Raw genomic sequence first — 23,537 nt, 5'->3', positions numbered from 1 at the left:
CTGGGCACGGTCGAAGCTGGCAGTCCCGGGAGCTAGGGGTCCCTTTCCTGGGCCTAAAGCGGAGCCCACGATCGCGGGGCCGCTGCAGCTGCGGGTCCCCGCTGCCCGGGCCGGACGCCTAGGCCAGAGGCGTGAGGCCTGGGCAGGGGCGGAGCCTGCAACCACGGGGAGCTGGGGGTCCCCGGCCCAGGCCTGACACCTCTGCCGGAGGCCTCAGGCCTGGTCAAGGGGCCGATCCGGTGATTGGTGATCGGAGGGTGATGAGGGTCAACTCCTCTGGCCGAGGCATCAGGCCTGGGTGGGGGGCAGAGCCGGGGATTGGCGGGATATGATGGTCCCCTTGCCCAGGCCTGAAGCCTGGGTCAGAGGCGTCAGGATTGGGCGGGGGGTGGAGCAAGCGATCAGAGGGAGATGGGGGTCCCCTGCCCAGGCATGAATCCTGGGCCAGAGGCCTCAGGCCTGGGCGGGGGCCAGAGCCTGTGATCAGGGAGAGCTGGGGCGATCCTGCGATTGGAGGGTGATGGGGGTCAACGCCTGAGGGTGAGGGCTCCCAGTATGTGAGAGGGGGCAGGCTGGGCTGAGGGACACTCCCCCCCCCCCACGCCCAGTGAACGAATTTCATGCACCGGGCCCCTAGTGTAATTATATATGTGTTTTCCGATGGTCTTAGGCGACCCCTGTGAAAGGGTCGTTCATCCCCCAAAGGGGTCACGACCCACAGGTTGAGAACCACTGCCCTAGATGAAGCCAAGAATTTTTCTATCATCATTACCTATAACATATGCAAATAAGCTGAAACAGGTCTGCTGTATTTCAAGATTGCCTCAATTTATGGTAATTTTTGTTCAACTGTGATTCACAAGCTGCCGAAAACTAATCACTACACTATTTAGATTCAAACAAAATTTTAAAACAATGCTATTTATGACAAATAACTGAGATGGAAATGCTAAGATTTCTACTATAACATATTATTTTAATTTGAATGATCCTTTATGACTGAATTGCAGGTGGTTATAACTTGCAAATTAAGTTATCAGAAATTAGGCTGATGTGACCCAAGTGACCAGATTTTCACAGAATTTACAATGAAAGCTGCATTTTGAGGCTTCAAACTTTATTGCTGATGTCCTGGGTAAGAATTTTTTTTTTTTTTTTTTTTTTTTTTTTTTTTTTTTGCAGCCTGTCCAAAGAACAGCACTAATTGAATATTGTCAATTTAGAGAACAAGTGGTTAACATCCCTGGTTCAACACTAATTAACTGGTAGAGGTGCTTGACCAGGGTATTATTTCTTGACCTTTCCAGTGTCCTCTCACTAAAACCGATTACTTTAATACCAACTCAACTAACAGCACAGAAACACTGTTCGAAATGAAACCCAAGAGAAATTTTTCAACGTATATGAACAACAAATACCTCTAGGGTCAATTAATATCCGAACTTCACACAGAGGTTCATTCAGTCATAAATGTGTAAAATGATTCAAGTGAGCTTTGAAGATCTGAGGAAAATACTCAGTAATAATGCAGTTTAGAGGAATGAACAATGCGATCACGCTCTACCTTGCAGATCCTACACTAGCTGACAAATTTTTTTTTCTGTTGTTTATTGTACAATTGCAGTTTCTCTCCTAATACGATGCCTCCCACTGCTTTATTCATGTATTGGTACGGTCCCATCCACGCTTTTGTTCCGGCCCTCCGATCCAGTTTAAGAACCCATTGGGGCCCTCGAGTCAAAAAGTTTGCCCACCCCGGTATCTAGCCAGACAGGGCAGGAACGCACAAAGACATATATGTCAGAGAAAATGTTCTATAAGCCGAAAAAGTAAACAACTTTCTTTATAAACTTCGAAAACAATATCCCACTCACAAGTGGGGTTAAAAAAAAAAAACTTTGTTGTTAATCTGCACTTATGTATGTCGTCCCGTCCCGTCCCATCCCGTCAGTACAGTTTATCAGGATCCCACTACGCACCCAGCGACAGAAGCCCTCAAAGTGAAAGCCAGTGACGGGGAGGGAAAGGTACTAACGAGAAAGCGCCAATGGCTTCGGGAAACGCACCTGGTCGTCCGGTCAGTCGTCCGGTCAGTAGAAGCAGACGGCGTGCAGGAAGGGCAGACCTAATTTGGCCTTGAACAGCTGCAGCACCTCCACCAGTTCCTCGTCCATGTTATCCACGAGGAGAATGCACTGGCACAGCTCAAAGAGGAGGAACGACCCCAATATGGCTTCGGTGTCGTCGTCCAGGATATCCACGTTGATCACATGCACCCGCTGCCAGGTCACCCGCTCCCTGGCATCCAGCTCCCTCACCACGCGGCAGAACACTCTCTGTTCGCAGGTGAGGATCAGGTCGAATTCGTCGGAACAGTTCTGGAACCTTTCCGGCCGGGGCTTGATTCGCTTGTTTCTCTGCAGCATGCCCAAAATGCCGGTCTGCCTGTAGAGATCTTCATCTTTCTGAACGAGATCTTGGTACATCTGCTCATAGGTGGTTTGGAAATCATACACGTTGGGCCTGGAGGGCGTTGGCCCCGGAAGCCTCACGTAAGTCCCGGTGCCAAAGGAACGGACGCGGAGGAATCCCCGCCTCCGAAGCAAGTGGTGGGCCTCCATGCTCCGGTTCTGGTTGCTGGAGCACACAACGGCCAGCCGCAGCCGCGACCTGGCCTCGGCCATACTGTCCTGCTGCAGTGGTTCCTCACCAGGAAGGTGGTAGCCAGGGTTCCCGGCAGCCATGGTGGGTGGCGGCGGCAGGCGGTAGTAGCGGCAGTTGGGGTAACGGCAGCTCCTTACAGTTGCAGGGTACGCGGCAGCGACCCACGCAGGCCCAGGACCCAGCGACCTCTGTGGCGCAGGCTGTGGCGCAGGCGTTTAAGCAGGTGCCAGAGCGCCCCACCCCCACCCCCCACGCAGGCCCAGAGCAGGCCTGTCTCTCCCAGCGCCCCTCCCCCCCCCCCCCCAACCGCCAATGGTCGTAAGAAGGCCCACCCCACGGGCATGCGCGCAACCGCCTGGGGCATCTGGCAGAAGCCCAAGTTCCGCGTACGGACTACCCACGGCACGGACACATTTCCTTCCTCAATAACTTTAGTCTGGGAATACCTACAGCCTTCACTGTCGGGATTTTCTTAATTGCATGATTTCCCGAACAGGGGATTTTGCAGGTGTGTTTCATTGTGGAGGACTGATCCACTAGTACCATTTTTGCCGCACCTACGATGTTCACATATGAAAACAAGTGGAGCTCAGGACATGGAGAGGAAAGGGAAGTAACCACTCTTGAATAGGATGTACTAAGTGCATAGTTTGACCCACTTCGATTTTCACAAAGAAGCCCGCAACTACAATTAGTACGCACATACGTTTGCCAGCTGGTTTGTCCCCTAATTGGTCTAGAACAGTGTCAGACACACAGCAGGTTCTCTCTCAGGTGATGTTTATGAAATGGTGACCAAATGACTCCAAAATCTATAATATTTTAAGTTATCTTCTAGCACAGCGATTTTCAAAGGGGGTCGCAGAAAGAACACCGGAGCGCCTTTAAGAATTTCTCTGGGCTGGGTGTGTGGCGCTGAGGCCCCGGGGCAGGGCTTTATGAGGGTCCCCGTGGCCGCTGGAGCCACAGCTGGGGAAGAGGCCACAGGGAACCAGGGCCATGGAGGTACGGAGGGGCCCCTGCCAAATCGTGGGGCGGGGAGGAACGGACGCGGACGCGGAGAGCGCTGCTTCACGTGCTCGCCAAGGCACCGATTCGGCGAATTACGTACCCGCCATGTTTGAGAACTACACTGCGCGCTTTGACACAGACAAGCGTCCCCAACACGTGGGACACTTCCGGTGCCTCTTACTTTGATAACGTCCAGCCCCTGGCCTGTCCTAATTCAGACCCTGCTCATCTGCTCCGACATCAGTGCACCACAGACACTGGACAATGCGCACAAGAAGTGGCAAACGGAGACTCGGGAGTTTTGCGCCAATGCCGAGGTGTGCTGGTTGGCTGTAGACTGGCCCTGCGACCCAGCTGGCCACACTGTGGGAGCTGTCCAAACGGCAGCGTATCCCGGTTACACAGGAGCGGGGCACTGTGCTAGCCAGCCACGCAGCTAGGGGCCCTGTCCTAGGTACAGTGCTCCTCCCAGCCCTCTGAGTGCAGTGGGTAGAGCCTCGGCCTGCAGACTGAAAGGTCCCGGGTTCGGTTCCGGTCAAAGGCATGTACCTGGGTTGCGGGCACATCCCCAGTAGGAGATGTGCAGGAGGCAGCTGATCGACGTTTCTCTCTCATCGACGTTTCTAACTCTCTATCCCTCTCCCTTCCTCTCTGTACAAAACCAATAAAATATATTTTAAAAAAATAAAATAGAAAGTTGAGAACCTCCCCACCCCCATATACCCACCAGTCCTAGTTCTTCCCTCTCTGCCCCCAACAACCCCCAATAAAGGCCATGTCCATGGAAAAAATTATAAAACATGCAATAAGTGACAATTTAGTGAGAAGCACTGACCTCTTTTCCCTTAGACTGCCAACTTAAAAAATGACAACAGCCAACACAATAGCTATCCAGTGTGAATGAATAAAAATTATACCTATTTTTCATGTCAGATCAGCAAAAAAATATATTTTGGTGTGCCACAGAATTTTAGTAGTTAGTCTGTGTCTGCAATGACATGAGAAAGGTTGAAAATCACAGTTCTAGTATCTTAATCTCTCAACCCCACCCAATCAGAAGCCATCTCTTCCTTTTTCACCTGGTCAAACAGCTTATTGCCTCTGATGACACTGCTGCTTCTGGCTTAGGAGCAGTCGTTATTTTGCATTTCTCAGGTTTTCTCCACCATTACATAAACGCTTTCAGGGTGCATTGTCCATATTTTCCAAGCAACCTAACTTAATGGCTCATTAAAGACAGCCTTCATATGTATGTTTATTGAACATCTTCTCTATCCCAGCTACTTTGTTAGTGAGGGGGACCAAAATTTGCTACCACCCCCCAAAAAAATACCCGAGATGTTGATTTTTTTTGTTGTTCTCACAAATAAAAAAAATATGTATGCTCTGTCCTCTCACAGAAGAAACAAACCCGAAAGAGGAAAAAAATTAACAATAAAGTCCATGAAGCTTCATACCCTCTTAAAGCATTCATTGTCAAGTTCAGTGTCATGAGCAACAGGGAACTACCGGGTCTGGCCTGCCCAGAGTCCCTCTAGGCCAGTGGTTCTTAACCTTCTAGCCCTTTAAATACAGTTCCTCATGTTGTGGTAACCCCCAACCATAAAATTATTTTCGTTGCTACTTCATAACTGTAATGTTGCTACTGTTATGAATCATAATGTAAATATCTGATATGCAGGATGGTCTTAGGCGACCCCTGGGAAAGGGTCGTTCGACCGCCAAAGGGGTTGAGGCCAACAGGTTGAGAACCGCTGCTCTGGGCAGAGTGTAGTGGGATTATGAACTTGCAGCCAAAGGGCGAATGGTAGTTCATCCCCACCTCGGAACACCTGATGGGGAATTCCAATGTCGCACAAACAGACACAGCCCGCATGCTCTTCCACTGGGAGAGGCAGTCCCAGAGCCAGTGACCACTTGGCATCAATGCCCTGTTCGGCTTCATGCACTGGATGATCTATGCTGAGTATTGGTACCCGGTTCTGGTTGGCCCAAGCCACAGCTGCCTTGTACCAGGGCTGATACCACAAGAAGGCGTTTTGGGGACAATCCAGACAGTTGATCACCAGGTCCACTAGTAGGCAGATCTTTGAGACTAGACACTTGTTGGCCTTGGGTTTTGCTGAAGAGAGACAGCTCATTGGTGATGGACTCAAGCATCTTGACAAAGTTGTGCAGGAAGAGGGTCACCTGGACAAAATGGTTGGCTAGGTGCCTTCCACAGCTGATACCCTGAGCCCCCTTCACATGGGGCCCACATAGCATAGCCCCTGCAGGCTTCTGGTGAACATTTTTCAGATTCAACCTGTTGGATCCTCCGAGTAGAGTCAGTGCATCTAACTGGCTCACACGCCTGTCATCTCCAGGCTCGCTCCAGAGTCAACCCATGCTTTTCAGCCACAGAAAACAGCTTTTTATGTAGCTCATAGGAAACACTTGGGACAACCAAGCCAGAGTCTGTGCAGAACTCCTTGCTCACATTATGGGGGACTGTGATCCGTGCGTAGACTATGGGCTCTGACTCCAGGATGTTCTCATCATGACGGTAGCGAGTAGGCCTTTCATTTGGGATACCCCTGGAATGGCTGAAACTCAGAGCACAGGCAGAGCCATGCCCTGGGGGCGTACCTAATCAAGAGATTGGGATGCCACTCAGTTTGACCATCCTGCCCAGTGTTAAGGGGATGGATTTCATTATGTTGCCAGGAACTCAAGGCCCACCCAGATGTGATGTAACTTCCTGTTATTCGAGTATTTAATAAATCTGCTTGCGGTGCTGACACTCTCTGAGTCTGTCCCTCCATCAGAGGGCAGATGCCACACCCAGGCCCCGCTTTCACTCTATTTCTGTCTCAGTCTTGTGTTTTTTTTTCATTTTTCCTTAAACCTCGTTGCGTTCTAATCAAGATTCATCAACCCCCACATCCTCTCTCTCTGCGCTAGTCATGGGAAGAGAGAAACCCCCCTCCCATATCTTCACACAATTATTAATCAAAATTTGGGGGTGTGCAAAACCTGTGCACAGGTTTGGGTGCAAATCTTACTCCAACTCCTAACTCTGTTTGAACCCTGAGAAAATTACTTAATATGAGTTTTAATGTTCTAATCAGAGTAAAATGAAGCTACTGAAGCCAGAGAATTAATACCCTCAGAAAATATATTTAATACAAAATAGATTTGTGAGCTACTGTAGACTAACAGCCATAAGGAGGAAGTCATGCAGCACCCTTTCAAACATCAAAGAAATTGCTTAGCCCAGGACCTGATAGCCTGCAGGAAAAATAAATATCCAAGAGCAGAAATTATAATCGCATAAAAAAAAGAGTCATAAGATGTGTGACGCCTACACATCAAGATAATCAATCCATTGACACATTGTTAGGATGATTTTCAGCCCACAAAGCCAATGGCCACCCCACCGTCTCCCGAAAACCAGACAAAAGGTGAAAAGATAAGGGAAGAAAATGATTGGAAGATGAAAATTAACTGCTTATTTAATTCAGACTGATGACCCCAAACCCCTTACTCATGATTACTCATGCTTTTTGCTCTAGAAAACCTCTTGTCTGTAAGCCACAGGGGAGATGGAGCTTTTGAGCATTAGTTTTCCCTAACTCCTGGGTGGCACCATTCATAATAAAATGGCCAAACTTTCTCCGCCACAACACCCTGTGTCAGTTCTCACTGACTCACAGCACACATGGGGGTTGGGGGAGGTACCCATCCTCTTTTGACTTGTTCAGTTTCAATGACAACTACCCATTTTTTTGGGGGGGGAAATGGATATAAAGCCCGTCAAATGGTACACAGACTCAGTGCCTATTAGGTCCTCAGAAATTATTAGTTGTTCTCTAGCCAGTTTAGAAGCAGAGGACATTACCTTTTGAAGAGTAACTTTTATATTCAATAATAAAAACTGTTTTTCCAACTTATTTTCTTGACACTATTCTATCCTTATGTCAAAGACAGTACTATTTCCTTTGCCTCTAAACTCTCCAGGCGAGGAGCTGTTGCATTCTAATAGTCTAATCCATATATTCTTTCAGTCTTTCAGAAAATTACTTATTATTCACAGATTTATTCAGCAGCCACTAACACACATGAGGAAACGTTAATGCTGAGGATGATACCAAGATACAATTGTGGCATCTCTACTTATAATTATGTCAGAGAAATCTGACATGGTAAACAGATAACTAAGTATAATTCAAAGGAGTATGTAGGAAGTGATCTATGCGTGATAAGGTCAATGTGAGTGATGATAGTTTCAGAACAAGGAAAGAGTGACAATACTGTGAGTCATTAACGGAAGGCTTCTTGGAGGAGTCTGGACTCAACTTAGATCTTAAAGTTTGAGTAGGTTTGAATAAGTGAGGTGGATACCCCTGACTTTCAGAAGTTTTCCAGGTTGAATGAATGATATGAACAATACAGTAACATGGTTAAGAGCAAGATCATGGAGGTCAGAAGGAATTGGGTTAAAAGTGTGGTTCTACCACTTACTAGTTTTGTGGCATTGGGAAAATTCTTTGAACCTCTTTAAACCTCATTACTTTCATGTATAAAAGGGGATAAGAAGGGCACCTACCTCATAGAGTTGTTGTGAAGATTAAATGTGATAATGCATGAAAAGCACTTTGCACATGCATGGTACATGATAAATATAAAACAAAGGTGCAGACATGAAATTCCACAAGCATACCTGGAAGAGAGTGAGTAAATCAGCCTGTCAGAATGGAAGGTTCATAAATAAGTTTAGATGAAAAATCTAGAAAAGAATGGTAAAAGCTAATTTGTGAGAGTTTTGAATCTCAGGCTAACGAATTTAGATTGGATTTTTAAAAACTGTTTTACTTAAAATGTTCCATCTCCAGGGCTTCTGATCAAGATGGTGACATAGGTAAATGCAGTACTCACATCTACCACAGCCACAGCAAAATTACAACTCAACTACAGAACAACCATCATTCAGAACCACCTGAATTTTAGCTGAACAGAAGCTCTACACCTAAGGATATAAAGAAGAAGCACAATATGTACTACTGTTTGTAATACTTTAAACAATAAAATAAAATTTTAAAAAAGAAAAAGCCAAAACAAGTTTGATCCTTTATGTCTTCATTATAAAGAGGAAAAAATTATGAGAACAAAATAAAATGTTCTATCTCCTTTTAAAATACATTTATTTCTCTTTAAGCCTGAAGAAGGGGAAAGTAAGTGATTTCAAATATACTGTAATATTGCAATGCAGCACTATAAGTTATGCTGATTGCCTTCTCCTAGAGTTATAGAAAATTAATTAATCAATAGATACATTTTAAAGACTTCATCCTTGTCCTTCTCTACAAAATGTTTGTAAATTGTTCATTTTTACCTGCTTTCTGCTAGACTGGGGGAATTCTTGATCCGGTTAATATGGTACTGTACTAGTAAACTGATGATAATTCGTTTTCAAGCATTTAAGCTATCAACACAACACTCATTTGATTCTTCAAGCACCATTAAATTAACCCCCTAACAGTGCTATAAAGCATTAGTAGCACATGTAATTATAAGTCTTTGATGTTTATCAGTAGGACGCAATCTTAAAATGGTCAACTACCCAAGTGATGGCTTCACTATCCCATCTAATAAAGACAGGAAAATGGTATGGTGATGTGCAGCTAAATATGTCACTTTCTACACCACTGAAACTGGAGAGAGGGGATGCTAGCACATTCAGTACTCTATATCCCAACTAGACACATGGTAGAGTAAAATCTAACACAGTAAGGAATATACTTTTGGATTTAAGCTGTAAAATTCTGATTAGTAAAATACCAAGTTTATATTTGAAAAATACCAATATTTTATGATAAATATTCAAAAGAAAAATGACCTTTTGCAGTATAGCGTAATTTTATTTTTAAGTTCCTTTGCTGACTGATTTAAAGCCAAGCTTATTTCTAATTCTACAAGATGAGGGTGTTTTGCTTATGAGAAAATTGCAAACAACTCTAATATTAAAGTCATGTTACATAGTAATATATTAGGCTTGATAATTAGTATGTGTTGATTTATCAACACTGCTGACATTTGGCATTCATTTAAAATTCTAAGCATTTCTGATTAGAATCTGAGTCATATATCCAATATATAAACTCTGAGCTATCTTAAATTAATGGTTATCAAAAAACATGTGGTGATCTATATGTGGGAGTTTACAGTTCTGTGTTTTATATTTATATTCAATTAACCTGCATTTCACATAATGTAATATGACTGCCAAGCTTTAAAGGAGAAGAGTTGTTTCTTTAATTTCATTATTCCACTATGAAGAGTTTGTCTCAAATGTTTTAACACTAATATAGTATTAAATGTTGAATAATTTTTTAATAAATGAAAAAGCTTCAATTCTTGGAACTCTTAGCTTTTGACTGTACTGATAATCATGTACACATGTATTGGTATAAGTTTACTGTCAATAACTAAAAGGTCATCTAGCATACAACATGAATGATGTCTGCCAGCAGACAAAATCAGTAAACTGATTTTCAACAGGAATTTATATAAAGAAGGAGAGTGGTGTCAGTTTGACTTCTGGGGGAGACCAGACGTGACTTACCAAGTAAAGGAAAAGGATAGGGTGAAAAACAACTACCAATACCACCAAAACTACACAACAGAGGAAAGATGGCAGCAGATAGAAGAAAACAAAGGAGGTGTGCAAACTCACAGAGACACAAATACTTTCTCCTCTTTCCTTCTATAAAAACATGAACTGAGTTCAATATTTCATCATGACTTAGAAAGGGAAGAAGACAGCTGAGGGCATACTAGAGATGGTAGAGTAGCTAGCAGCATTCAGAAAGACAGGAGGTGTTGTCCAAATCTGCATTCTAAGAAAAAGGACATGTGAAGGAGGAAATGACTCAAGGAAATATCCTTCAACCACTGAAAAGGAAATGCTACATGACATGAAGTTATGAACAGAAGGTCTAGACTTAAACATGCATGAGTAGTATTGCAAGCGTTTCCATTCACTGGTTCTATGACCTTGGGTTAGGTTAGTCTCGGTATCTTAATCACCAAAATTGTGGTATCTATTTTACACGCTAACTCATCCACAGTAACTGATAGGTAAATAGAAGCTATAATTATCGTGAGTGAAACTGAAGGACAAGCACAAACGAATTTGGCCTCCAGAAATCATGTCTCAGTAACTGAGCAATGTACCAATCACTTTGTGATAAGCCTGTGAACACTTTTAAGCATTTCTGAATGTGTTGGAAGGAGAAAATGCATGCACACTCTCCCATAATCTAATTATTTGGGAAACTCATGGAAAACGGGAAGAAAATCAAAGTTTGAAGCTGCCTTTTTAGAATATTGATTTGAAGCTGTTTATTAAGAAACAAGTTTCAATAAGAACCTTTGACCCTCCTCCCTTTCCTCCCCAAGAGATTCAAACAGAGAAACTTGTTTCAGGAAGGAGATTTCAGGAGGCTACTTTAGCCTAATAATCCCACTTCTAGGAATATATCCTAAGAAACCGGAAACACCAATCAGAAAGAATGTATGCACCCCTATGTTCATAGCAGCACAATTTACAAAAGCTAAGATATGGAAACAGTCCAAGTGCCCATCTGTAGATGAGTGGATAAAATAGTTGTGGTTGCCCTAGCTGGTTTGGCTCAGTGTATAGAGCGTCAGCCTGTGGACTGAAGGGTCCCAGGTTTGATTCTGGTCAAGGGCATGCATCTTAGTTGCGGGTGTGCAGTAGGGGGTGTGCAGGAGGCAGCTGATCGATGTTTCTAACTCTCTCTATCCCTCTCCCTTCCTCTCTCTAAAAAATCAATAAAATATATATAAAAAAAACAGTTGTGGTACATTTACAACATGGAATACTAGGCAAAGTAAATAAGAAGGATCTCTTACCCAATGAGACAGCACAGAGGGACCTGGAGAGTATTATTCTAAGCAAAATAAGCCAGAGAAAGACAGGTATCACATGATCTCACTCATATGTAGAATCTAATGAACAAAATAGATCCAAAGACTTGGAGCACGGAAAAGATTGTGGAATCTCAGAAGGAAGGCGGGGGTGAGTGAGAAGAGATCAACCAAACAATTTATATGCATATATACATAACCCATGGACACAGACAATAGGGTTCTGGAGGCCTGGGATGGGTGGCTGTGGTGGATTATAAGGGGTCAATGGGAGAAAAAAGAGGACATATGTAATACTTTCAACAATAAAGATTTTTTTAAAAAAATCAATAGAAAAATATCCATTGATTAACAAATGAACAACAACAACAACAACAAAAGAATGGTAAACAAGAGGGCTTCAGGCAGGGGCCTGTTAACTAGGTATGCACTGTGTCCCAATGTTTCTGAGTTGCCTAGCAAGTATGCTATGTATGTTCCCTCTTCCTCAACTGCATGGAAATCGCCCACTCGCTTCTGAAATTTAAGACACCACCCCCCTCTCCTTTGTCCAAAAATGTTATATATACCCAACATTGCATCACTGTCTTTGGAATTTTCATACCTATGTAAATTACTCATGCACATGAATCAAAAACTTCGATTTTCTCCTGTTAATCCATCTCTATTAATTTTATGATTAGCCCAGCCAGAACTTAGAAGGTAGAAGAAAACGTATTATTATTATTTTTAATCCCACAAGTTCAACTGACATGGGCTCAAATATTGAAAACCTACAACAAAATTAGCAATAAACTGAATGCACACAAGCTTTTTATAACTCCATCCAAAATTTTTACATCATTATTCCCTTACAATTATTTCAGATCAAAGCTAGCACAGGAAACTATATTTATCACCTTAGAAACTAAGTAATATTTGGCAGCATAGAAACTAACAATGGTGGTTATACAAATTTTTAAAAAAACAACTTGGATTGATTCTTATATAGAGATAATTGTGGTCCAAAATGCATGTGTTCATTTCACACAGAAAAATTTATTTGCTGTGGTGTAAACTTAGTGTGTCATCAAACTAACAGGGAGTTAGTAAAAAATGGTAAAGAACTTCTCTTTTACAAAACAAAATCTCACAAATAAAATTCTAGGCACTGTCTTTAACCTTAGAAACAAACAAGTATATTTATCTACTAATTTTAAATATTGTTTTGGAACTTGCTGGTAAAGTAATAAAAAATGAAAGGAAATAAGAAGGATAAATGTTGGTAAGAAAAGAGCATATCATTTGACACTCACATAATGACAACCTAGGAAACCACATAGATTAGTTTGTCAACAGTATTAGAAATAGTGCATTAATTTTTAAAGGTGGTCAGGTTTCTGCTTCTGCATAGTGCAAGTCAGCACTATGTCCTAACAAGTAACCTGAATCAACAGAATGATCAACAATTCTTGTATCCATAAGAGATGAGAGGATACAGGACAAACCACTGCCCTCAAAATTGGAGCAATAAACAAATCCAGGGACTCTCAGTTTACCAGAGCAGAGACTCACTCACTTGCAGAAATCACCTTGAGAACCATTGCCCTGGTAGGAAAACCTAAAGTGTAATAGATAAATTATTGGAGGCTCAGTGAGGACAACTCAGACTTAAAAATCCCAGAGGGACCTAGTCATAGGAGGCCCCACAGTATTGTGAGATGTACTCCAGGAGCTCGACCCTCTCACAATAGATATGAGAGTAAAAAATACCCTCAGGCTTTCAGCAGGGGGAGTGGAGAAGGAACCATCCTGAAATACTTTAGAGAGTACTCTAAACTTCTTAGAAAGGCCTGCCCTAAGAGAAACAAGTTAGCCAGTGCCTAACCTGCTGGGGGTATTAATAGGCCCTGGCTAAGCTGGGGGATGAAAACACCCGACTCCAGCTGGCTCTAGTTTCCTCCCACATAGAAGAAGAAAACATTTTCAATTCTGGCCCACTCTAGCCATCATCTCCTATTTACAGAGGATGGAAAAACAGAAATGTTTGTGAAAATCACAGTCCAGAGACAGGCTCACTAAAAGACTGAGGCATAATCATAGGACAATACAACACTTCTCCTCCCCCAACAACACACAACCACATTAGCAAAGGCCTACTCATAGTTCAACCCATTCATCAGATCCAAATATCACAAAAAAATTACAAGACAAAACCAAAGGCAAAAATAAATTTTTTATGAAGAGCACGCATGAGAATGAGACATGGCAGGGATGTTGGAATTATCAAACCAGGAATTTGACAGATCTGTTGCTGTGTGCTCAATCAGTCCTTTTGCTTTGCATAAATGGCATGCCTATACTATCTACTCCTCCTTTTCCTCCTCTCCTGCTATGTAATAACCAGGTTATTATAACAACAGCATCACACACAACTATGTATAATATGTTAAGAAATCTAATGGAAAACACATGAGCGGTGGAAATAGAGATGAAAATCCTAAGAAAGGACCAAAAAGAAATGCTAGAGACAAAAAAATGAACACTATATTTTATGAGCTTATTAGGATACAGCACAAGGAAAGTGTCTCTGAGCTACAAAATAAATCAATAGAATCCTAGAAAACTGAAAAGGGGAAGACAAAGACCAAAACCAGAATATCCAGGGACTTCAGGACAACTACAAAAGGTATAAAGTATGTATAATGGGAATACTAGAAAAAGAAGAGAATAAGGAACAGAACAAATATTTGAAACAATAGTGACTGAAAATTTCCTCCACGTTTGTCAGACAACAAACCACAGATCCTGGAAACTCAATAGAGAATACCAAATGGAATAAAATGCAATAAATACATATATACATACAGGCATACCATTTTCAAATTACAAAAAAAAAAAAATCAAGATTAAAAAGTCCTGAAAAAGCTAAGGGAGTGGGGGGGGGGGAGATAGGGTGGAGCCTCACCTTACATGTAGAGGAACAAAAATAGGAATTACAATCCATTTCTCCTCAGAGACCATGAAAGCAAGGAGAAAGAGGTGAATGAAATATTTAAAATGTTGGGAGAAAAATCCCACCAACCTAGAATACTGAACCCTGTGAAATCATCCTTCAAAGCTGAAGGAAAAATAGAAGCTTTCTCAGACAAATATTAAGGGAATTTGTTGCCACTAGACCTGCCTTGCAAGAAATATTGAAAAGATGTTCTTAGAGAAAAAGAAAATAATATAGGTCAGAAACTCGGGTCTACAAAAACAAAGTAAAGAGCCTCAAGAAGGACTAAGTGAAAGTAAAATCAAATTTTTAATTTTCTTATTCTTAATTGACCTAACAGATAAGAGCTTATTAAAAATAATACTAACAGTGTATTTCATGATGTTTATCTATTTATCTAATATATATATATATATATATATATATATATATATATATATATATATGCTTATATTAAGTAAAATTAATGTCAGCAATGATACAGGGACAAGAAGAAGAAATTAGGATTGTTTTGTAATTATAAGGTAGTCATACTAACCATTAAGTAATATTGGAAGTGGAGTTGAATTAGTTGAAAATATATAATGGAAACTCTAGCGCAACCACTATAAAACCGGGGGGGGGGGAGAGGGAGTATGAACGATATACTAAAAAAGGAGAGAAAACAGAACTATATGAAATGCTCAATTAGTACCACAAAAGGAACAAAACTAATGGAAGATAAAATTATGAACAAAGAATAAGGGCAACAAGTAGAAAACAGTAATAAATGATAGATATTAATCCAATAATCACTTTGAATGTCAGTGCTCTAAATGCACAAATTAAATGACAGGATTATAAGAGTAGATTAAAAAAACACAATGAAAAATACTTTGTCTAATAAATTAACTTTTACAAGAAATTAACTTTTAAATATAGAGACTTATACAGATTAAAAGAAAATGGATGGAAAAAAATTTACCATGCTAACACTAATCAAAAGAAAGCAGGAGTAGCTATATTAATTTCAGACAAAGCAGTTTTCAAAGTAAGGAATGTTCCCAGATATAACAAATGTCATTACATAATGATAAAGGGGTCAATTTTTCAATAAAACATAGCAATTCTTAATGTGTATGTGCCTAACAGAGCATCAAACCACATGACACAAAAACTGATAGCACGGCAAGAAAAAACAGATGACTCCACTATCATAATTGGAGACTTACCACCCATCTGTCAGAAATGGACAGATTCAGCAGGCAGAACAGGGTGGGGCCAAAGGAGGCTTATAGTTGTGACTATGCAAAGCAGAGTTTATTTTTGTACTAGAGACCTGAAATTGCTGCATTGGGGGGGGGGGGTGATGTCCCTCAGCCTGGCCTGTGCCCTCTCACAGTCCGGGAGCCCTCAGGGGATGTCAAACTGACATGGGGAGCAGGCCTAAGCCGGCAGTCGGACATCCTTAGTGCTACGATGGAGGCTGGAGAAGCTCCTGCCACTGCCACTGAGCTTGCCAGCCAAGTGCCCAGCTTCTGGCTGAGTGGTGCTCCTCCTGTGGGAGCTCACTGACCACCAGGGGGCAGCTCCTGCATTGAGTGTCTGCCCTCTGGTGGTCAGTGCATGTCATTACTACTGGTCATTCTGCCGTTCCGTCATTTGCATATTAGCCTTTTATGCCTGCGGGATCAGGTCGAAACCAGCTCTCCGACAACCCTGAAGGGTCCCAGATTGCGAGAGGGTGCAGGCCAGGCTGAGGGGCCCCGCCGGTGCACGCTTGGGCCCAGGGAGGGACGAGGGAAGTTGGCCAGCCAGAGAGGGACCATGGGAGGGCTCCAGGGCATGTACGGCCCATCTTGCTCAGTCCTGATCAGCCAAACCCTAGCAGCAAGCTAACCTACCAGTCGAAGTGTCTGCCCCCTGGTGGTCAATGCACATCATAGCAACTGGTCGACTGGTCAGCTGTCTTCCCCCTGGTGGTCAGTGCACGTCATAGTGAGAGGTTGAGCGACCTTAGCATATCATTAGCATATACCTTTTGATTGGTTGAACGGACAACCAGATGACCGGACACTTAGCATATTAGGTTTTTATTATATAGGATTATTTTTATTAATTATCGTACTATTTTTCATGCAAAATGTAAACCTACTTTTGTCCTACCCCGTATATAATGGAACTCAATAACATCATCAAACAACTAAATATAATTGACATCTACAAAACACTTTATCCAACAACAAATACATATTTTTCTCAAGCTTACATGAGATATTCACCAAGATATCCCAAACTGGGATATAAAACACACCTTAACAAATTTAAAAGAAAATAAATCTTTTTGGCTTTCATCATGTAAAAATTTCCAAAGCTTTTAGGAGCTCTGTGCCAGAAACATGGACAAAGTTCAAATATATATTTATTACAAATCACATTATAAAGTAAGCTATCAAAAACAGGCCTGTTAAGGATTGCTTAATAAATGCTGCTGAAATAACTGAATAGCAAATTCGAAAAATAATTAATTAGACTGATCCTTAAACCACTGAAAAAAATAACAGATGTATTAAAAATTAAAATATGGAAAAATAAAAATACAGAAAAACTAAAAAAATAGAACAGAATGTTTATTACTTCTATGAAGAACTAATTTTCTCTTTTGAAATAACTGGAGATATAAGTAAATCAGAATAGATCATCTAAAACTTAAAATGTGGAGTCGATATTAATAGAAAATCAAAACTAAAATCAAATGGGCAGCAGTCAAGAAATATTTGTCAAATATGACACAAGAGTAATACAAAATATAACATAATTCATAATTATAAGAGAAACTCTCCATTCTTAATAGTTAGAGGGAAATGAATATATACTGGCAATTCACATGAAAGGAATACAAGGAGTAAGACACATGGCACATCTTAAATTTATAACTGTCTTCAACCCTAACAATCTCCAAATCATATTGACTGCAATTCAAACATTTAAGAAAAGATTCTGCATTCTACTGCTGCTTCATCCCCACTACTTTGGTTTCAGGTCCAGCCTTGGACATCTCTCTCCTCCACTTTGCAGGAGATCCCTAAGGCGATTGCCTGATTCTAGACTTGCCTGCCATGTTCCACATCCTGCCAACCAACCAGAGTAAGGTTTCTAAAATGTCAATCTGCCTGCATTACCAACCTTCCCAATCATCATCCTCAGCCTAAAAGCTTTCATTTATTCCATTATAAACTTCAGGATAAATTTAATGACTCCATATTTTATACAATACCCTCCATGAACTAAGCCCTGATTCCATCTGGAAAGTAAACTCTGATAATCTTTACATTGTATTTCATTTCATTTTTTAAAAGGAAACCATCCTATATAATAAAAGACTAATATGCAAATAGTCCCCTTGACCAGGAGTTTGACTGGGAGTTCAACTGGGAGTTCGACCAGGGCCAAGGTGGGGCTTGCCAGCCAAATGCCTGTGGCCCCTTCCCCACAGCCAGTCCCAAGCCCGATAGCCCCCCTCCCGATCAGGGGTGGGGCCAGCCAACCTCCCGCATCCCCTCCCCCTAGCTGTCCCGGCCCAATCAGCCCGGATCAGGGTGGGCCAGGCAGACCCCACCTGTGCACGATTTGTGCACTGGGCCTCTAGTATATTATGTTAAGATATAACCACACACATTTCTAAAGGCTAATAGTCCTACATGAGTTATGAAAAAATTGGCCCTCCCTCTGTCATCCTTACCACCACACCCTTATTTCTCCTGCTGGTGAACTGATCAGCCCTGAAGGAAGTATAGCGTAGGGCAGCAGTTCTCAATCTGTGGGTCACGACCCCTTTGGCGGTCGAATGACCCTTTCACAGGGGTTGCCCAAGACCATCCTGCATATCAGATATTTACATTACAACTCATAACAGTAGCAACATTACAGTTATGAAGTAGAAATGAAAATAATTTTATGGTTGGTCACAACATGAGGAAATGTATTTAAAGGGGCAGAAGGTTGAGAACCACTGGTGTAGGGGAAAGAGTGCAGTCTGGAGTAGGATAGAAAGGAAGGGATTAAGATTCCCCTTTCCCTTCTACATTTTAAAATGAAGAAGCTATTTTGGGAGGGACAGGCATGAATTCTGAGTTTGAGGTACCTTCCACAGGTAGAGATGTTCAGTCTTTGTTTGAAAAGTATGAATCTAGAGTTCAGGATAAAGGTCTGGGTAAAGAGAAGCATACACTGAAGGAAGTGAGTCAGGTAGCTTCAGTGAGATATATGGAGGATGAATAAACCTAGGATAGAAGCTTGCAGAAGCCTCAAGGTTCAGAAATCTGGAAAGATTAAAACAGCACTTCGCAGTGGATTACTCCAACCTAATTCTAAGCTCACATTATATACACAATATTATTGAAATTAATGACTCCATCCATTAAATTCCAAAAATTATTCAATAAAACAAGGGCAGCTCCATTGGGCCACCATAAAGAAACAGAGTATTGCCCAGGTGTGGCTCAGTGGTTAAGCGTTGACCTAAGAACCAGGAGGTCACAGTTCGATTCCCAGTCAGGGCACATGCCAGGGTTGTGGGCTCAATTCCCAGTAGGGGGGTGTACAGGAGGCAGCCAATCATTGGTGCTTCTATCTCTTTCTCCCCCTCTCCATTCCTCTCTGAAATCAGTAAAACTATAGAAAAATAAAAAAAATTAAAAACAACAACAGCATATTGACTCTCCTTGCGCAAGCAATATTAATACAAGCTGAATGTCTTTTAGGCCTTTTTAGGATATGGAGGTAACATATTCCTCATTTACAAATTTTACTTAAGCCCATTTTAGTGTTACTTGCAAATCACTCCACCTGGAATGGTGACTTCTCCAACAAAAGGCTTAAGAATCTGTCCAAACTGCTATATAAGAAGCATCCCCTTTAGTGCCCTCGGAGGGCACTGCAGAGGCTCCCTGTCATGCCTCAGGAGTTGCCCCTGGGCTCCTGATGCCAGAAAGTGAATCTCCTCAGCCCGGAACTGTCTACCACTGCAGCAGCAATTACTGGCTGCACACTTGCCTCTCCTGCAAATAGATGATCTTACACCCTGACACTATGACCCTCCATATTCAGTAATCCACTGTGCCTATGGTTATGGAAGCAACACCCTGCAAGCTTGGCATGGCCATCAAAGCCTCATTGCTACAGGATAAAGCCAATCCTGGGCCTCTGGAATATCCCAACTGCAAGAGGGGGTGGCCTCCCCTGTCCTCAGTCCCTTGCTATGGTGCCCAGGAAGTTCCCCCTCTTCCAGACTCCTACCCTACCTGAGAAGCCCCTTGAAGTCAACAAAGTGAGTACTAATATAGATAGCATGGCCATCACCATACATGATGAAGCTCAGTGGAGAATTGTTAGTTTTCATTCTTTAATCAGTAGGCTCCTGATAAAGGATGGGACCCAAAGGTTAGCACACTTGATTGGATTTCAGGCGGTCATCTTATTACTGAATACCCTTGCCAACCACTGGACCCATCTGTACATTTGTACACACCTTTGGGCTATTGCCAAAGAGTTGCCCTATGATATGGGTTTTATTGTATCCCCTAGGAAAGCTATGTTGATATCCTAACCCTCACTCCAGAATGTGACTTTATGTGGAAAAAGAATCATTATAGATGTAAATAGTTAACATGAGTTCCTATGCCAGAAGGCAGGTGCCACCTATGGCTGCTACAACAAAGACTACCCCTTCCCTACCACTGCCCATGTACCATTAACTCAGATTGTTTGCTACACGAGGATAACTTTGCAGTGAGGTGCCTCAAGCACAAGGTGAGACTCTGGAGTTGAGAAGGTGGTGGGCACTCCTCATAGAATAGAAATGATCCTGCTGTGTGGCCACACCCTGCTCTGTGCTGCTGTGCCTGCACTCCAGCCCCTCTTCTGAAGTCCTTACATCACACTCAAACCTTGACATCACAAGAAAGAAAGGCCCAAGAAGTCTGAATGGCTGTTTCCAAGCACACAATCTCCATAGTGACAATGTGGAGGGAGGGGTGTAATGGGAAAGGGTAGAAGAATTAAAAGGGAGGGATGAACACATCTATCTATACCAATAAAAGGGTAATATGCTAATTAGACCAGATGACTTCTGGATGTCCTTCCTGACGAAGTCACAGTGGTGGGGGCCAAGGCAGAGGTGGTTAGGGGCCATCAGGCAGGCAGTGGAGCAGTTAGGGGCCATCAGGCTGGTGGGGGAGCAGTGAGAAGTGATCAGGCCAGTGGGGGTGCAAGCAGTGAGGGGCGACAGGCTGGTGGGGGAGCAAGCAGTTAGGGGCAATTAGGCCAGAGGGGATGCAAGTGGTTCGGGGTGACCAGGCTGGTGGGGGTGCAAGCATTTAGGGGTGATCAGGCCAGTGGGGGCGCAAGCGGTTAGGGGTGATCAGGCAGGCAGGCAGATTGATTAGGGGTGATCAGGCCAGTGGGGGCACAAGCACTTAGGGGCGATCAGGCAGGCAGGCAGACTAGCGGTGAGGAGCCGGTGGTCCCGGATTCGGAGCGGGATCCCTGCGGGATTGGGTCTAAACTGGCAGTTGGACATCCCCCGAGGGGTCCCAGAATTAAGAGGGTGCAGGCCAGGCTGAGGGACCCCCCTCCCATGCACGATTTCATGCACTGGGTCTCTAGTATGTGTGTGTATATCCTATCTAATAAAAGAGAAACATGGTAATTAGCGTATGACCGCTACCCTTCCCATTGGCTAATCAGGGCAATATGCAAATTAACTGCCAGCCAAGATGGCGGACGGCAGCCAGGCAGGTTGAAACTAACATGAGGCTTGCTTGCTTCAGTGACGGAGGAAACCAACGTTCCCTGCCTGCCTTGCCAGCATCTGAGCCTGCAGTTTGAAACGTTGTAACAAATATAGAAGCTAAACAAAACCCCAGAAATCTGCTTTCAGTGAGCCGGGATCTCAGAGCTGGAGTTATACATTGTTTCAATTATAGAACCAAAACAAACCAGATACCTGCTTTCAGCAGCAGAGGCCTAAGAGCTGGAGCCTCAGAGCTAAAGCTGGCCCAGAATAAAAAAAAAAAGAAAGAAAGTGCGGTTGGGAGCTTCAGTCACCGGCCAGCCTAAAAACAGCCCTCAGCCCCTCACCCAGACTGGCCAGGCACCCCAGTGGGGACCTCCACCCTGAAGGGGGTGTGACCAGCTGCAAATAGCCATCATCCCCTCACCCAGGCTGGCCAGGCACCCCAGTGGGGACCCGCACCCTGATCCGGGACACCTTTCAGGACAAACCAGCCGGCCCCCACCCGTGCACCAGGCCTCTATCCTATACAGTAAAAGGGTAATATGCCTCCCAGCACCAGGATCAGCGGAGCCGCGAGGCCTCCCGGCACCAGGATCAGCATGACAGGGGGCAGCACCCAAACCCCCTGATCGCCCTGCGGCTCTGTGTGTGACAGGGGGTGGGGCCACAACCTCCCTATCGGCCCTGCTCTGTTCGTGACAGGGGAAGGTGCCTCAACCCCCTGATCATCCCTGCTCTGTGACTGATACAGGGGAGCTCCCCAACCCCCTGATTGCCCTGCGGCTCTGTGTGTGACAGGATGTGGCGCCCCAACCCCCTGATGGGCCCTGCTCTATGTGTGAAAGGGTACGGTGCCCCAACCCCCCACCCCACGGGCCCTGCTCTGTGTGTGATGGGGTAGAGCCATAACCTCCCCATCAGCCCTGCCCTGAGTGTGACAGTGGCGGCGCCCCAACCCCATGATCGGCCCTGCTCTGTGGGTGAGGGCGATGCCCCAACCGCCCCCCACGGCCCTGCTCTGTGTGTGACGGGGTAGAGCCATAACCTCCCCATCGACCCTGCCCTGAGTGTGACAGGGTGCGGCACCCCAACCCCCTGATTCGCCCTGCTCTGTGTGTGACAGGGGGCGGTGCCCCAACTCCCCTATCAGCCCTACTCTGTGAGTGACAGGGGGAGCTCCCCAACCCCCTGATCGACCCTACTCTGTACATGACAGGGTATAGAGCCCCAACTCCCTGATGGGCCCTGCTCTGTGCGTGACAGGGGGCAGCGCCCCAACACCCTCATTGGCCCTGCTCTGTGCGTGACAGGGGGTGGCACCGCAACCTCCCCATCGACCCTGCTTTGAGTGTGACGGGGCGGTGCCCCAACCCCCCAATCGGCCCTACCCTGAGTGACTGAGGGTGGCATTGCAACCTCCCGATCCGCCCTGCTCTGTGCATGACAGGGGCGGTGCCCCAACTCCCCAATTGGCCCTACTCTGAGCCCGACCAGGGGCTGCACCTAGGGATTGGGCCTGCCCTATGCCACCCAGGAGCAGGCCTAAGCCAGCAGGTCGTTATCTCCTGAGGGGTCCCAGACTGTGAGAGGGCACAGGCCGGGTGAGGGGCTGAGGGACCCCCCCCCCTTCCCCCAGAGTGCACAAATTTTTGTGCACCGGGCCTCTAATATATATATATATATATATATATATAGCCAGTAAGTATGACAAGCACTGACCACCAGGGGTAAACTATCAACGCAGGAGTTGCAGAGCATCAGCAACTTTTCAGAGTGCCCTCTCGCACTTCAGGACCCCTCGGGGGATGTTGGATGCCGGTTTTGGCCCAATCCTAGAAGGCCGAGGGACCCCACCTGCCAGAGGGAGCCTGCTCACTCTGCTGATGCCCTTCAAGCCCGGGCGCTGCCCCAGGTGCGACCAGCTGGGGAGGGACTGTGGGAGGTTGGCTCCAGGGCATCTTCCACCTATCTTGCCCAGTCCTGCCCTGCCAGCCACCTTCTAATTAATTTCCTTTCAATGTGCATGAATCCGTGCACCAGGCCTCTAGTGTATATATAAATCTATTTTTAGTCTAAAAAGACACACTATCCCTTTTGATTGTATTTTGAATTATCTAGTTAAATAATTCCAAATTGGTTCCAATAACAGTGAAATTTAAATGTGAAATTGAACTCAAC

General features: G+C 44.2%; 1 protein-coding gene and 1 pseudogene across 1 annotated transcript; both read right to left on the bottom strand.

Moving 5' to 3' along the window:
* Window positions 1-2,090: 2,090 nt before the first annotated feature.
* On the bottom strand, window positions 2,091-2,744 carry LOC132223512 (RNA polymerase II subunit A C-terminal domain phosphatase SSU72-like). The gene has a single exon (XM_059678660.1). The coding sequence runs from the start codon at window positions 2,742-2,744 to the stop codon at window positions 2,091-2,093; it is 654 nt and encodes a 217-aa protein (XP_059534643.1).
* Window positions 2,745-4,645: 1,901 nt separating this feature from the next.
* Window positions 4,646-7,205, bottom strand: LOC132223510 (enhancer of mRNA-decapping protein 3-like; annotated as a pseudogene).
* Between the last annotated feature and the right edge of the window lie 16,332 nt (window positions 7,206-23,537).

This window comes from Myotis daubentonii, chromosome X (assembly GCF_963259705.1).
Source record: "Myotis daubentonii chromosome X, mMyoDau2.1, whole genome shotgun sequence".
In the NCBI taxonomy this organism is placed as follows: domain Eukaryota; kingdom Metazoa; phylum Chordata; class Mammalia; order Chiroptera; family Vespertilionidae; genus Myotis; species Myotis daubentonii.
This window is presented reverse-complemented; position numbering and strand designations above follow the sequence as displayed.